Source organism: Pimephales promelas, chromosome 25, assembly GCF_988280905.1.
Source record: "Pimephales promelas chromosome 25, fPimPro1.hap1.1, whole genome shotgun sequence".
In the NCBI taxonomy this organism is placed as follows: Eukaryota; Metazoa; Chordata; class Actinopteri; order Cypriniformes; family Leuciscidae; genus Pimephales; species Pimephales promelas.
The window spans coordinates 24,192,878-24,209,961 of record NC_142793.1 but is presented as its reverse complement, the minus strand read 5'-3'; the positions used below and the strand labels follow the sequence as shown (position 1 = coordinate 24,209,961).

Sequence of the window (17,084 nt, the reverse complement as noted above, 5' to 3'; positions counted from 1 at the left end):
AGTGAGTCAGTGAGTGAGTGAGTCAGTGAGTGAAAGAGTCAGTGAGTCAGTGAGTGAGTGAGTCAGAGTGAGTGAGTCAGTGAGTGAGTGAGTCAGTGAGTCAGTGAGTGAGTGAGTGAGTGAGTGAGTCAGTGAGTGAGTGAGTTAGTCAGTGAGTGAGTGATGGAGTGAGTGAGTGAGTCAGTGAGTGAGCGAGTCTGTGAGTGAGTTTGTGAGTGAGTGTGAAAGCATCAGTGTGTGTGATAGTGTGAGCGTGTTTGGGTGTATGTGTGATGGTTAGGGTTAGTGTGTGTGATGGGTAGAATTAGTGTAGGGGATAGAAAATACAGTTTGTCCAGTATAAAAACAATTACTCCTAAGGAATATCCTCACAAGTATAGCAAAACAAACCTCTGTGTGTGTGTGTGTGTGTGTGTGTTTCCTTCCTCTAGTCTTTGGATCCATTGGATCCCTCCAAACTCTTCGGATGGCAGTCGGCCAACGCCGTGGGCAGCACCGGTATGCAGTTACACGTTATCGTGTAAAAAAAAAAAGAAAAGTTTTTTTCAAAAACAGAAAAGTTCACTATTTCCTGGGACTGAGAGATTTTATTCACTAAATGATGTATTTCTGAAATCTTCCAGAAACGTTGAGCGAGCCGCCCCATTTCTCCAGCCCTCATCTGGTCAATAAATTTGCGGTGGTTGAGAATCTGGATTTCCTGTATTACCTGCGTCACGGCCGGCCTTCGTTTGCCTTCGGGGTTTTTCTCATGCAACATCTTATCAACTGCAGTAATGTGAAGCTACAGTGAGCAAAACATTTAAACACTGAAATCATTTGCAAATTAAACCTAAATAATACTTTACAACAAGGTTCTATTAGTTAATGCATGGACTAATATTAACTAACAGTGAGGAATATATGTTTTACCTTTTTTATTAATCGTTAATAACACTTTGCTAGCATGATTTAACTTGTTCCTGGCATTATTTGGCACATTATTAGCATGTTTCTAGCTTGAATTACGACATTGATAGCATTTTTTAGCATGTTTTAGCGCGTTGCTCACATGTTTAGCATGTTTGCTAACATGATATACCACGTAAACATATTTCTAGCATTATTTAGCATATTGCTAGTATGTTTTGGCATGTTACTAGCTCATTGCTAACATGATACTTGTACACTGCTGGCATTAATTAGCATTTTGCTAACATGTTTTAGCATTTTGTTAGCACATGGCTAGCATGTCAAGCCAACAAAAGCTTAAACAGTGGATCAGTATGATAATAGCTAAATAGGTATGACTAAATATTTAGAAGTAACTAGCTAATACCGTGATATTTCTGTGCTCAGGTTGTCTCTGGCTGCAGATCAAGCGTACTCTCTCGGCCTGTCGAGTTTCAGCAGTGCGTGTGTGTCGGCGGCATGTGTGTGTTTCTGTGAGCTCATAGGAGTGTGTAGCCACAAACTGAGGGTGGATCTGCGAGCGCTCAACCTCATCCTCAAACTCTGGACTCAGAACCGCGAGGACGGAGCCACAGCATCGCTCACACTGACCCTCGGTGAGTCAGAACACGTCTCTTCCTGCATTCAAACTCGGATCACCTGTCCTTTTGAAGCGATGTGTTTATTAGCTGATTTTCACATTGCCAACAGCCTGTTAACACATACTAGCAATGTTAAAACATGTTAGCAACATGTTAGCCATTTTGTAAGACATGTTAATTCATGTTAGCAATTTACTACAACGTGCTAGTAACATGCTAGCAACATGCTAAAGTATACTAACAACATGTTAAAGCATACTTTAAAGTATACTAGCACTGTACTAAAACATGCTAGCAACATGTTAGTAATTTGGTAAGTCACGCTAATTAATTCTAGCAACATGGTTTTTCATGCTAGCAATCAATGTACTAAAACATTTTAGTTGTAACATGCTAACATACTAGCAATGTTAAAACAGTTATTTGGTTATACATGTTAATTCATGTTAGCAATGTACTAAAACACATTAGCAACGTGTTAAAATATTACAACATACTAGCACTGTATTAAAACATGCTAGCAACATGTTAGTAATTTGGTAAATCATCTTAATTCATTTTAGCTACGTCAAAAATGTTTGCAACATTGCAATTCATGGTAGCAATGTGTCTAAAACATGCAGGCAACATGTTAAAACATATTAGCAGTGTGTTATAACATGCTAGCAACGTATTAGTAATTTGGTAAGTCACGCTAATTCATTTTCGCAACATAGTAATTCATGCTAGAAATGTGCCAAAACATGTTAGCAACATGCTAAATCATATTAACAACATGTGTAAACACACAAGAAATGTGGTAAATATGCTAGCAACATGTTCGTAATTTAGTAAGCCATGTGAATGCATTCTAGGAACATGCCAAAAATCTTGCAACATGGTAATTCATGTTAGCAATGTACTAAAACATGTTAGCAAAATGCTAAAGCATATTAACAACATGTTAAAAGAAACTAGCAATGTGAGAAAACATGTTAGTAACATGCTAACAACATGTTAAAGCATTTGAACAACATGTTAAAACACACTAGCAATGTGATAAAGCGCATTAGCATTACATGGCATGCGCTGATTAGCTCCCACTCTCTCTGTGCTCAGGGGAAAAGGCGAGTAAGTTGTGTACGTCTGAGAGGGCGACGGCTCAGGAGCTGCTGCTGGATCTGGAAACTGCAGTCAGAGACGGACTAGAGAAGAGAGGAATCAGTCGGTCAGTGTTTCAACATTCACACACTGTGGGAAAACACTGCAGATCGGCACCTTTAGGGTTAAACTAATAGGGTTAATTTATTTTTATTTATTTATTTACTTTTTAGTCATTTTAGTACTTAGAATTCGACTAGTGCTGGGCAATGATTAATCACGATCCAAAATAAAAGTTTGTGTTTACATAATGTGTGTCTGGCTACTCTCTGCTGTCTCAGACGATGACATCACTTCCTGTCTGCCACCGTAACTTCTGTTTGATGCAGTTCACAACCTCACCACTAGATGCGTTAAAACTTACAAACTGCACCTTTAACGAGAACATTTTTAATAGTTGCAGTTTTAGTGAACAATAAGTGATTTTGATGACCTGGTGATTTTTCTGTGTGTGTGTGTGGTGGTGTGTCAGCTCGTCGTTCGAGGCGGCGCAGGAGTGGGCTCTTCCGGTTCAGTTCTGCCGGCTCCACGCTCTTCCTCTGAGCTCCGCCTTCCCTCAGGCCTGCGCTCGTGACGCACAGTGGCTCCACTTCCTGCTGTTCGTGCAGGTGCACCATTACCCCCTCCAACAGGTGCGTCTGTCACACCGGTCTGCCTGGCTGTTTATTTGATCACAGATTTTTACCTGTTTGTTGTTTGTTTTGTTTTAATTTATTTTATTAAAATATGGGGGGAAAAAAGAATACAAATTTTAATGTGATTAAAATGTTTTCTGTCCTGTTTTATTTATGCATTTATTTATTTTGTTTTATTTATTTGTTTATTTTATTAAAATATAAAAGGAAAAAAATTAGTAGGATTAAAATATTTTTCCCTGTCTTTTTTTAAAATATGGACAAAATATTAAAAACATTTTAATGGGATTAAAATGTTTTTGTCCTGTTTTTTTTTTTTTATTCAAATATGGAAAATTTTGATTGTATAAAAAAAAATTCTGTTTTTTTTTTTTGTTTTTTTTAACTGAGGAAAAGATTAAAAATGTTTTAATGGTATTTCTACTTACATTTACGTACATTTCATTCACGACCTGACTGTTGCACTTGTAATATTATGTGTGTGATGTGTATAAATACTGTGTATATATATATATATATATATATATATATATATATATATATATATTTATTTATATATATATATATATATATATATATATATATATTTATAACATTTCTGTTATACTTTTGTGGGGTTTGTCCAGGTGAAGTCTCTGGCTGCCGGCTTCAGTCCTGCTCTGCAGTCCCACATTTCCCTGGCGTTCCAGGATCTTGATTCGACGAGCTCCCATCAGCCTGCGGACGAGGCCTCGGGCCCCCCGCGAGACGAGCCAGGCCCCCCTCGAGAGCTGTTCCAGGTGCTGCTGCAGAGCCAGGAGAAGCCCCGGCCCTGGAGGACCCTGCTGTGTGAAGCTGTGCATCAGCGCTGTCCTCCTCTGGCTGTACTCGCCGCCTGCCACCAGGTGTGTGTACCAGAACACACACTCCTGCTGAAGCCTGTGCTAATGTTTTTGTCCTTTTTTTGTTTGTTTGTTTTATTTGATTAAAATAATTTAAAACTATTCAAATCATTTAATGGAATTACATAGTTTCCCCCTATTTGTTTTTTATTAAACTGAGGAAAAGATAAAAATATTTTAATAGTATTTTTTTTAAATAAAAATAATTTCAAATTTTTATATTTATATATTTTAATGGGAAAAAAAATTGTCCTTTTGTTTTGTTAAAATAATTTAATTTAATTTTAATTTAATTTTGTTAAATAACAATTAAATGGTATTAGTTTTTCCCCTGTTTTTATTTAATTTTTTTAATTTTTATTAAACAGGGAAAATTACAAAAAAAATTAATGGGAATAAAATGTTTTTGTCCTTTTTTGTTTGTTTGTTTTATTTTTATTAAAACAATTAGTGTGATTTGATTGACAGGGCGCAGAGCTGCTGCAGTGCCTCTGCGTGTGGATCCTGACGTCTGTCGATGATGATGTCACTCACGAAGCCACCGCCCACATCAACGAGAGCCCCGCCCATCACGTGTGGAACCTGCATGATCTGTCCATCGTGTGGAAGATCCTCCTGTGCCGGAGAAAGATCAGGCCTCTCATTCGTGGCTTCCAGCTGTTTCAGAGGGTAAGATGCTCTGATTGGACGAGCCACCGTCTTAAACTGAAGTGCTGAACAGATCTCAGATCATGATGAAGGCTTTGCTCAAGTTTTTGCTACTAATCGCAATCAATTGATTTTACAGCACTAATATTATATTTTAGATCACTTTTTTTTGTTTTCCAGGTGGGACATGTTTTTGCATCAGTATGTTGTTCAGTGTTATTTTAGCAATATTTGCATACTATTATAATATTTATTGATATGTTTAATTAGCTTTTATACTATTTATTAATATTTTTAATCGTCTTTACGTTTATATTTAGAGTTTTCTTTTTAATCTCAAAGTTATTTTGTAACATGTTTTTGTTGTTTTTATCTTTTTTTTTTAATATTTCTAATTATTTTTTAATTTTTATTTTTATTTTTCAGGATTCTTTGATTAAAACATTTATTTGAAATAGAATCTTTTGTAACATTTTAAATTTCTTTACCGTCACTTTCGATTGATTAAATGTTATTTGACATGCATTCTCTCTCTGTGTGTGTGTGTGTGTGTGTGTGTCCCAGGAGTCGCCGCTCATTTACATGCTGAACATGTACGAGTTCTGCTCCGACTACAAAGACTATCAGCGAGCCAAAGACAAACTGCTGGAGTTTCAGAAGTGTCTGCTCAACGTAAGCTCACTCGGCTCTTGTTCTCCCCCGCTGGTGTTTTCATCAGCACTGACTTCGGCACCATGTCAATACTGAAACTTTAGAAATGTGAGGCTTTGAGTGCTGTTGAGCGGGATCATAAACACCTCTGATTGGCCGGTGTGTTCACGAGCTCATCAGATATGTCTGTGATTGGCTACAATGATCAGCGCTCATGCTGATGAAACTCTGAAAATTTGAATATTTAGTACATATGCACAATTATACTTTTCAGAGGGCCGACATTTCTGTATTTAAAATAGTTTTTTTTATTGATTTCATGTAATATTCTATTTTAAAATTTTGAAACTTTTGAAGTCTGAATAAGGAAAGCAATGCCTTTATCATAGGATCCTTTCAATGGTTAAAGTTTCCTCAGTCATTGCATCTGCTGCACTTTATTCGTACCATTTTGTTTTATTGGTTATTGTGTGTGTAGTTGCGGAGCAGCAGTGTCGTGTCGAGCTCAGATGTGCTGCCGGTCCAGTGGGTCGAGTCTCAGGCGTCGGTTCTGTTGCTGACGCTCCTGAAGCAGAGCCGGACTCAGTATGAGCTGCGCCGTCTGCTTCAGCTGCTGGTGGACATGGAGCGTCTGCTCAAATCTAACGGTCAGAGGGTTTACCACTGAAACACAGTTTCAAGCGTTTATATAAGCACACTTAAGTAACCGTTTACACTTTCTACTAAAAACTGAACATTTTTGATGTGTTTTGGTCGTTGGTTCTCACAACAACAGTGTTTTTTCGGCATGAAAATGTAAGGTTTTGAAAACTGGTTTTAAAGTGCAAGTTTTTGAAAACGCAATTCTGACTTTTTTACTCGCAATTCTGACTTTTTTACTCACAATTCTAACTTTTTTCACGCAATTCTAACTTTTTTTTCTCGCAATTCTGACTTTTTTTCCTCGCAATTCTGACTTTTTTTCTCACAATTCTAACTTTTTTCACGCCATTCTAACTTTTTTTCTCAATTCTGACTTTTTTTACTTGCAATTCTGACTTTTTACTCGCAATTCTAACTTTTTACTCGCAATTCTAACTTTTTTTTTCACAATTCTGACTTTTTTACTCGCAATTCTAATTTTGTTTCTTGCAATTCTGAGTTTTTTACTCGCAATTCTGACTTTTTTTCTTGCAATTTTGACTTTTCTCGCAATTCTGACTTTTTTTACTCGCAATTCTGACTTTTTACTCGCAATTCTAACTTTTTTCTCACAATTCTAACTTTTTTTCTCACAATTCTGACTTTTTTACTTGCAATTCAGACTTTTTACTCGCAATTCTGATTTTTTTTCTCACAATTATGACGTTTTTACTCGCAATTCTGACTTTTTACTCGCAAATCTAACTTTTTTTTTTCTCACAATTCTGCCTTTTTCTTTTTTTTCTCAGAATTGAAAGAGAAACTCAATTATAAGGGGAAAAGTCCCAATTACCTTTATTTTAATTCCATGGCAGAAACCAGCTTCCATACTTTTCTTTATCAACGCTACTAGTAAAAATACAGTAAAATCAGTAATATTGTGAAATATTATTTTAAAAAAAATCATCATATTAGAGTGATTTGTGAAGGATCATGTGACTCTGAAGACTGGAGTAATGATGTTGAAAATTCAGCTTTGATCACAGGAATAAATTGCACTTTACCATATATTCACATAGAAAACAGAAGAGACTCTTTGACACACATGAGATGAGTTCTGATGTCATGTCATTGACAGGTCTGGACTTTAAGAAGCTCAGCCAGTTGAGTCAGGTGTTGTCGGACACTCCCGTGCCGCTGTCTGCGTGTCTCCTGGAGGATTACTCCAGCGCTGGTCTGCAGAGAGAGAGCCGGATGATGATGGATGAGCTCCAGGAGCTCGGGCTCTTCACACAGGCACGCAGGGTTGCACAGTTAGCCGAGCTGCCCATCGACTGCCTGATTATAAACGAGGTGAGGGAATCAGAAATCATCTGTGACCCGTGTTTTTGGAGATTTGAGGAAGTCTGTGAGCAGATTCATCATAATTAAATTCATGTTATATACATTTTTTTATACTTTTTTAAACTCTTATATGATTGTGCAAATAAACTACATTTCCCATAATTCTCTGCACTAGACCAGAATAATGAAATACATAGATAAAACGTCAATCATCATTTGCTATTCATTTTGCAGCATCAGCACTAAAAATCTCTACTATTAAATAATAAGTTATTATTATAAATATTTCTTAAATTTTGTTTTTTATTTTACAGTTAAATATTACAATGGTAATATTTTGTTTGTTTTTAGTAATAATAATTATTATTATTGTCATTATTATTAAATATTAGACTTTTTATTTCACTGTTAAATATTACAGTTGTGATTATTGTTTTTTTTTCTTTGGGTTTTTTTGTAGTAATAATGAAAATATTTAATATTATGATTGCTGATTGTTATGTTATTATTATTATGTCAAAATGATATGCATTCCAAAACCAATTTGGCCAAAAAGCAAGCACTGCAAACCTGGAGATTTTTTTTTTTTATTAAATCACATTTTATTATCAAATTTTTCATCTGAAAAATTGTAGTTAGAAGGATTTGCTAGAGTTCGGTAGAAGTGTAGATGACCTGACTGAAGCATCTCTCCTCTGTAACTCCTGAAGCTGCGGCGAGATCTGAGCGCTCATAAGCTCAAGCGGCAGTGGGAACGTCAGGAGACCCGGATGGGCTTCTGGAGACGATGTCATCAGCAGATCCTGACCGATCGTGTCCAACCAGAGGCGGCCTGTCAGTTCTTCCTGTCTCAGGCTGAGGTGAACCTTTACCTGCATCTCTCCCTCACTCTTTTCCATTTCATATTGACTGTCCACCTTAAGAACATTTCTAAAGTCTTCCTAACGTTATGTTATGTTAGGTTAGGTTAGGTTATCTTATGTTAGGTTATGTTAGGTTAGGTTAGGTTTTTATGTTATGTTAGGTTATGTTATGTCATGTTAGGTTATATAATATTTTTATATTTAAATAAAATAGCTATATTTTGTTGTATTAAATATTTTTGCAGGTCACTTTTTTGTTTTTGCTGGGATACATGTGTTGAGTGATATTGTTTATTATACTATTATTTATTAAAATTTTTATAAATTTAAATAATTGCAATACAGATTTCCTTCTGGCGGTTTGAATGCAATAATAATAATAAAAAAACTTTATTTTATATAGTGCCTTTAAAAGTAGTATCTCAAAGCACTTTACATACAAAAAAAAAAATAATGGAATTGGAAAGATAACACAACAGTCTAGGCAATTAAAACTAAACAAGCAATAAAATAAAAGGCAAATATAATAACAATCAGAGTAATCACACAATCACATAAAAGCCCCCCTAAAAAAGTACGTTTTAAGGGAGGATTTAAAAACTCTAAGGGATTCTGCATTCCTAATCTCAGAGGCCACCAGGTGCCTAGTTCCTATAACCAAGTTCCTATTACTATCTGGTCCGAAAGCCTCTTGTACAGTATTTCCAGTGTCGAATCTTGTAGTTCCTCCCATGAATCTGTGTTTGTCCCGTTCAGGAGCCGATCCGGTGTGATTCTGAGCTGGTCCAGCTCGAGGAGCGCTGTCTCCTGCTGGGTCTGGCGGGTCACTGGTTGTCCCGCTGTGACGTTCCTCCACCAGTCCTGCGTCTCGGCCAGCTCGAGAAGCGTCAGTGGGAGTGTCGGATCCAGCGACTGGTTCTCCTCACGGCTCTGGAGCGCCAGAGTTTGTTCGCTCCCTCGGCTCTCTCCGAAGACTCCTTCGAAAGCCTCCTCAAAGAGTTCGCCTTCTCCAGAATGTGGGCTCTGAGCGACCCGGCGCACCTGAGCCTGGACGGGCTCCCGGCGTCGGGTGACGAGTGCGTGTTGTCGGAGGACGAGCGTAAGGCGCTGGACGCTCTGATCGCGCAGATGCTGAACGAGGGCGCCGTGAACGAGGCTAGTCGCGTGTGCCGCTACTTCGGCTGGTTTCACAGAGACCTGTGGCTCGTTCTGAGGTGTCGGGGTTTAGCGTCTGGCGAGATGATGCCTGACCTTCACAGTCCTGATGGAGAAACTAGACGCAGTTTACCATCATGTGAGTCATTTTCAGCAGTTTTTACATCTACGGTTAGTCATTTAGCAGGCACCTTTGTCTAAAGCGACGTACAAATGAGGACTAAAGCGAGCGACTCGTCATGAAGAGGCAAAAACAACGCAAGAAGTGCTCAAAATACACAGTTCAGGCAAGGGAGGATTAAAGATGAAAGGGATGATGTCACATACACATTCCCAACACAAAAATTAGGGATATAAAAATTTTGGTCGATACCGATAATTCTTTATATTTCAAAACCGATAACCGATATTTTGGCCGATAAATCTAAATTTATATAATTTTCCAGAGTCATCTGAAGTGTCTCAGCTGAAGGAAATATTCCGTCATTTTTCTTATCGGCCCGATAACGATAAATGAACATATATCAACCGAGACTGATATGGTGGCCGATATATCGTGGATCCCTAACAAAAAAATGCTTTGTTAGCCAAAATAAAAGTCCGTAAACGTACACTACTTTTAAAATGTTTGGAATTATTATGATTTTTTTATGTTTTTGAAGTTCCTTCTGCTCACCAAGGCTGCATTTATTTGATACAGTTTTGCATTTTATGTATTTTTGTTTACTGTAATGCGTCGTTAGCTTAGCCACATGCTAATGTATAACTGTCATTTTATTCACATTTTATTCAGTCCTAAAATAAATCCAATGCAAAGCATTACAAAGCACACATTTCACTCAGTAATTTAATTTATTTTACGCAGATTTATACTTATTAGAGTATTGGTTTGTTAGCTTAGCAACATGATAATGGCTAATTATTTTTTTAATCGCGTTTTTTTATTAAATACTGAAAAGAATCTAGAAAACTGTTCCCTAATATTACAAAGCAAACATTTCACCCAGTAATTCTTTGTTTTTATGTATTTTATGCTTATTAGAGTATTGAGTCATTAGCTTATCGAGGGCTTGGAGCCAGAGGGCGTAAGTGGCTTTTAACAAACTTTACAGGAGAGACAAAACAAAATTTTGACCATGCTTCAATCACCTGTATTATTAACCTTAAACCGCAAACATTGCAACCACAGGCATACTTGCATGAATGAGTATTTAAGTAAAAAATGTATGGCATATTAACACAATGAACATGTTCTAAAACATTTTCAAAAAAACTAAAAGTCAAATACGTCAGATACGCCGTTTTGTTGCTTTATTCAATACAGTTTGATCTCAGATAGTTATTGTTGGCACCATTGGATAGAGCTCATTGAGACCTTTATGTTGATATATTACGAACTCATATTCGCCCAAAATGCCACTTACGCCCCTCTGGCTCCAAGCCCTCGTTATCAACATGCTAATGACAAACTTTTATCTTTATCACATTTTTTATTCAATACTGAATAGAATCTATAGAAAATTGTTCCTTAATATTCCAAAGCAAACATTGCACTCAGTAATTCTTTGTTTTCATTTACAGTAGTTTCATGCTTATTAGAGTATTGAGTCATTAGCTTAGCAAAATGCTAATGGATAACTATTATTTTTATCACATTTTTTATTCAATACTGAAAATAATCTATTGAAAATTGTTCTGTAATAGTACAAAGCAAACATTTCACCCAGTAATTCTTTTTTATTTTGATGTATTCTATGCTTATTAGAGTATTGTTGTACTCTATTGGAGTGAACTGTGAGTGTGTTTAGTTTCTCTCTGTGCTTCTGTAATCTACGGTCTCCTCTGTCTGAAGCGCCCAGCATGAACAGTCTGTCATCGTTTGTGGTGGTGCCGTCTCCCGACGATCCGGTTCTGGTTCAGCTCAAACAACTGGTGGATCAGTGCTGCAACGGCAAGAGTTACTGCAAACAAGTGCTGAGCCTCTACGAGCTCTCCAAGGTGAGACCGAAACACACAGGTGTGTGTGTGTGTGCTGTATCATGCTGACGGTGTGTGTGTGTGTGTGTGTGTGCAGGAGCTGCAGTGCTCGTTCGCTGAGATCTCGTCTGAGGAGCCCGAGGAGGTTCTGAAGAAGGTCCTGCTGTCGCATCAGTCGGATCGCTATAAGAGAGCGCAGGCGTTCATCAGCGTCCAGGACCTGGAGCCCGACGCCGTGGCCCGGCTCGTCTCGTCCGCGGTGCTGGAGGGGTTACTCGCGTCGGCTCAGGACGGTGAACCCGGTGTGTGTGTGTCTTGAGTGTTCAGGACAGCGTCTGATGTTTGGCCCAATCAGATCCCTCTTCTGAGTGTGTATCGCAATCATGTGATGCGTGTGTGTGTGTGTGTGTGTGTTCAGGACAGCGGCTGATGTTCGGCCCGTCTGACGGGAAAGAGGCGTTCCTGCAACTGGCTAAACTGTGTGGAGATCCAAACCTGGTGGGCGTCAAACTCCTGGACAGCATCCCGACGGTCCCACTGTCCGAGCTCAGCGTCAGTGAGTTACCCACAATGCTCTAGTGCTGACCACTGTTACCCACAATGCTCTAGTGCTGACCACTGATACCCACAATGCTCTAGTGCTGACCACTGTTACCCACAATGCTCTAGTGCCTCATCGACAGGGATTATAAAACCCTGCTTTATTTTTTTTAGATTAAATTTCTTTTTGTTTTTCACTTAATTTTGTTGTTTTATTTATGTACTGTCATGTCATTTGATTTATTAATTTGTTTGTTTACTAAAAAATATATATTTTGAGAGAGAGAAAAAATTTAACATAGTATTACAGGTTAAAATATGAAATAAAATAACACACTCACTCACTCTCCCACTGTCTCTCTCTCACACAAACACACACACTCTCTAACTCACTCATTCACTCAATCACACACACACCTACACACACACACACTCTCTCTCTCACTCACTCTCTGTCTCTGTGGTGTAGCTGTGGAGATGTTGATCTTGGCTCACGACTGCTTCAGTGTGACCTGTAACATGGAGGGCATCGTGAGGGTCCTTCAGGCGGCGCGTCATCTGAGTCACACACACCTGGCTCACGGCGAAGGCTACGGGCTCCTGGTGAGTCTCACACACACACACAAACTGACACACCTGAGTTACACACACCTGGCACACGGTGAAGGCTACAAGCTCCTGGTGAGTCACACACACACTCACTCTCACACTGTGTGTGTGTCCACAGGTGCGTCTCCTCACCGGCATCGGCAGGTATAACGACATGACGTACATCTTCGACCTCCTACACCAGAACCATCGCTTCGAGATGCTCCTGAGGAAGAAGGTCGAGTCGGTGAGCGTCACACACACTCGTACACTCTCTTGTTTCTGAAAGAGTCTCTTCTGCTTTTATTAGGCATTTATTTGATCAAAAACAGTAACACTGATAAATATTATTACAAATTAAAATAATTGTTTTCTATGTATGTGTATATATATATATATATATCTTTTTTTAATCATAACATTTTTTATTTTATTGTTTATTTTATTGTATTCATTAATTTACTTGACTATAGTTATAGTTTAGAATTTTATTTATCTATTTATTTATATACACTATTTTATGTTTCTTTATTGTTTGTTTGGTTGTTTTTATATTATTTTCTATTTCATTTTATTATTTTTTATTCTGTAGTATAGTTGATCCCAATCTTGATTATTTATTTAATTAATTAATTAATTATCTATCTATAATTCTTCTTTTTTTATTCTGTAATGTACTAAATGCAAGGATGTGTGTGTGTGTGTGTGTGTGTGTGTGTGTGTTCCAGAACGTGCGGCTGAAGACGGCTCTGCTGGAATACATCAAGCGCTGTCTGCCGGGCGACAGTGAGAAACACAACATGGTGGCTCTGTGTTTCAGCATGTGTCGAGAGATCGGGGAAAACCACGAGGCGGCCGCGCGAACACAACTCAAGATCATCGAGTCGCAGCCCTGGGGTCAGACACACACACACACACACATGCAGAGCAAACACACGACAAGCCCATCGCCAACACACTGAGAAGGGTTGTGAGCTACAGTGTATTTATACATTTAAGTACTGAGTAATATTAATTAACAGCATGAACTTACTGTAGGATTAGTGTTTGGTTGAGGGTTAGGTGCATGATTTACTGTTTTTACTATGCTAAGTACATGTAACATATGTATTAAGTACACTGTAGAATGTCTTAACTGGTTGTGTTTATTGCTAATTGTCATGTTACAATGATCGTTTGCTTTGTTTGAAGTCGTGTGTGTCTCTGTGTGTGTGCAGTGATCACTGTGGATCTGAAGAACGCTCTGCTGAAGGTCCTGACGCTCCTGAAAGACGCCGCTGAGAGTTACTCAAAGGTGAAAAAATTCTAAAAAATCGAAATAAATGAATGTAACTGTATATTTCGATAATATTTTTTATTTCATATTTAGTCATTTTTACGATTTTATGGTACTAAATTATATTTACGCTGTATTTATAATCCATTTATTCACTTTAAATGGAGCATTACATTTCCAACTTGATCTTGAAATCTTGAATGCTTTAAAGCACAGACTGAAGTTTGGTCTCTTTTCAAAGACGACACTTGGCAGATTATTGCTGAAGTGAAAAAAGTTTTGAAAAGTGAACAAAAAAGTTACTGAATTTTAAATGCAAAAATACTATTTTCAATTTTTAAATGAAATACATATTTTCAAAAACATGTTTTACTCTAGAACTGTGAGAAAATCAAAGCCATGAATCTAAACAAGTCGTGCTTCAAATTAAAGTTTGATCTCTCAGTAAATGGTCTTTCAGTGAGAGTGTGTGTGGCTGCAGTACCGAACGCTTCCACTAGAGGAAACTCTTCTCACATTCATTGGTGCAGTTTTCTTTAATGTGTGTGTGTGTGTGTGTGTGTGTGGTTTCAGGACTCGTGTGTGCGTCAGGCGGTGAAGTGTGTGAAACTGGCCAAACTGGTGACGCTCCAGTTGCACTTTCTGAATCAGGGACAGGACCAGCGCGTCGTGAATCTGCCGCCGTCAGACATCCAGAACACCATCGTGTCTTTACCCCGCTGTTACCAGGTCTCACACACTCCGCAGTTATTCATGACAACATGATCATTCTCCTGTCAAACACTAGCAGATGTTGTGGATAAAATGTTTAGGAGGATTGTTCACGCTCACTAGAGAAATGAATAAACGAAGATAAATAAATGAATAAAATATGAAGAGAAATTAATAAATAAAAATATGAAGAGAAATGCATATTTTTTTTGTTTTTATTAAATATAATCTTTAAGTGTTTTTTTATTTGTTGATTATAGTTTCAGAATAACAAAATTTTATTTTTATTTATTTCTCTTCATATTTTATTTGTTTATTTTCAAATTTTGATTTATCATTTTCTTTCAATATTTTATTAATTTCTCTTTGTTTATTTATTTCTCTTCATATTTTATTTATGTCTCTTCATGTTAATTTATTTCTCTTCATAAATTATTTTTTTTACCCATTTGTTTTATTTTATTTATGTCTCTTAGTGTTTTATTTATGTTTCCTCATATTTATTTATTTCTCTGCATTTTTTGTATTTAATTCTCTTGATAGTTTTATTCATTTATTTATTTCTCCTCATTTATTTATGGATAAATATCTTTTCATGTTTATTTATTTATCTTCATATTTTGCTGCATTTTTCACACCTTGACAGTACATGGTCGCTGGAATGACATTTAATTATTAATACACAAGCAAAAAATAAAATTGGTTTTAAATGTTGAGAATATCATTGATAAATACTATTAAGAAGTATTTGACAATGGTATAAACTATCACTGAAAGTTAATTATTAATAAATGAAACATTATTGTAAAGTGTTACTAGAAAATGTAATTGTGACTTTTTATAGTGAGAATTTAGACAAAAAGTCAGAATGACCTTATTTCTTGTTTTCTTGTGTGTGTGTGTCTGTCTGTCTGTCTGTGTGTCTCTCTGTGTGTGTGGCAGGCGTTCGTGTTGGCCGAAGCGTACGACTTCAGTCCGGACTGGGCCGATCTCCTCTATCAGAAGGTCGTCCTCAACGGAGAGTTCCTCTATCTGGAGGAGTTTAAGCGCCACCGGTCGCTGAGCGCCGGCCTGTTCCACGACATCTCCAAAAAGTAGGCGGAACTGTTTCTGTGAGGATATTCTGATCTGTTTATTCGCTTTCTGGAATAATTGGTTGTTATCGGTCGCTGGTGTCATCATGAAATCAAATATTTGTAAATTAAATCAAATAATACACATGATAAAATGATTTAACTTGATTTATGTCATATATTGATTAATAATGGAAAAAATAACAATAATACACTTTCTACTCAAAAAATATTTTAGATTATTGTAGAATATAAATATATTTTATTATATAGTAATTTGTATTACTACTTGATTGTAATTGGTCAATGGGGTTGATTTGGAATCAAAAAATAAATAAATGATAATAATACATCAAATGATTATTATTTTAGATTATTCTATCATATAAATACTTATCTAAATATATTGTTTTTTAATTAGTTTTATTAACATTTGTAAATTAAATAAAACTAAAAGTAACAAAACTAAAAAAAATATATTATTTTGTCTGTAAAATTAAATATAAAGTATTTATAAAATATTGTAAAATATTATAAAAAGTATATAAAAATATTTATAAATATAAATATTTGTAAATGAAATAAATAATACGCAAAAAAAATAATAATTAAAGAAACTCAAACTAAAAATATAATATACTTTAATACGATACATTAGATTATAATAGTAAATAATTATATATATATATATATATATATATATATATATATATATATCAATGCCATTTTGGATGAAATAATCCATGAATGGATTATTATTTATTTTAAGTTGCCAAAGTTGCTTTGTGTTATGTCTGACATTTATTCATTAGTTGTTCTAATATTCAGTCTAGAAGAGTTATTTCCCCGTGTGCAATCACAGACATTCTCATTTTCTGTCATGCTTCTATTTCATATGGCCATCTAGAGTTGCTCAGAGATGATCATTTGTGATATGTTTAATGTGTTGTGCAGAATGTGTCATCAGAAGTGTCCGGCGAGCTCCAGTCAGAATCTGAAGAAGCTTCTGTCTCACTGCGAGGACGTTTACACACATTATAAACTGGCGTACGAGCACCAGTTCCTGGACGTGGCCAACATGCTTCTGCAGGACTCCCGGAGCAACAGCTTCCTCAACGACCGGCTCGGCACCTGACACAACAATAATCAGAATAATAATCATAATAATAATAATAATCAACATGTGTCTGGAGGACTCCCGGAGTAACAGTTTCCGACTCGGCTCCTGATCTTTCAATATGACAAAATATGGACACAAATCAAAACAAAATTTTCTGTGATTCATTTCCAGTAAAAATACATTTTTTTAAAAATTGACAATTTTCAGACGTTTATATTCGTGTCGTGAAGTTCTCTCCCCATTAACACTGTAAACACTGTTTCCCTGCCGTCATTGCGGCTGATGAAGTGAGTTCATCCTTAAAACAAGAAAACACTTCATTTTCATTT

At 36.6% G+C, this 17,084-nt stretch overlaps 1 protein-coding gene across 1 annotated transcript in view; it reads left to right on the top strand.

Annotated features, from left to right (window-relative positions):
* spg11 (SPG11 vesicle trafficking associated, spatacsin) overlaps positions 1-16,948 on the top strand; it is a 33,504-nt gene extending 16,556 nt beyond the window's left edge. Inside the window, exons 21-42 of the mRNA XM_039648162.2 lie at positions 432-498; positions 624-789; positions 1,339-1,547; positions 2,631-2,739; positions 3,145-3,304; positions 3,934-4,191; positions 4,657-4,857; positions 5,401-5,508; positions 5,966-6,134; positions 7,247-7,461; positions 8,163-8,312; positions 9,072-9,609; positions 11,323-11,468; positions 11,545-11,749; positions 11,866-12,003; positions 12,457-12,590; positions 12,715-12,822; positions 13,304-13,472; positions 13,793-13,869; positions 14,425-14,580; positions 15,505-15,656; positions 16,590-16,948. Coding sequence (XP_039504096.2) covers positions 432-498; positions 624-789; positions 1,339-1,547; positions 2,631-2,739; positions 3,145-3,304; positions 3,934-4,191; positions 4,657-4,857; positions 5,401-5,508; positions 5,966-6,134; positions 7,247-7,461; positions 8,163-8,312; positions 9,072-9,609; positions 11,323-11,468; positions 11,545-11,749; positions 11,866-12,003; positions 12,457-12,590; positions 12,715-12,822; positions 13,304-13,472; positions 13,793-13,869; positions 14,425-14,580; positions 15,505-15,656; positions 16,590-16,770 — 3,816 coding nt within the window. The 3' untranslated portion in view covers positions 16,771-16,948. The remainder of the gene's footprint in view (positions 1-431; positions 499-623; positions 790-1,338; positions 1,548-2,630; positions 2,740-3,144; positions 3,305-3,933; positions 4,192-4,656; positions 4,858-5,400; positions 5,509-5,965; positions 6,135-7,246; positions 7,462-8,162; positions 8,313-9,071; positions 9,610-11,322; positions 11,469-11,544; positions 11,750-11,865; positions 12,004-12,456; positions 12,591-12,714; positions 12,823-13,303; positions 13,473-13,792; positions 13,870-14,424; positions 14,581-15,504; positions 15,657-16,589) is intronic.
* The last annotated feature ends 136 nt before the right edge of the window (positions 16,949-17,084 follow it).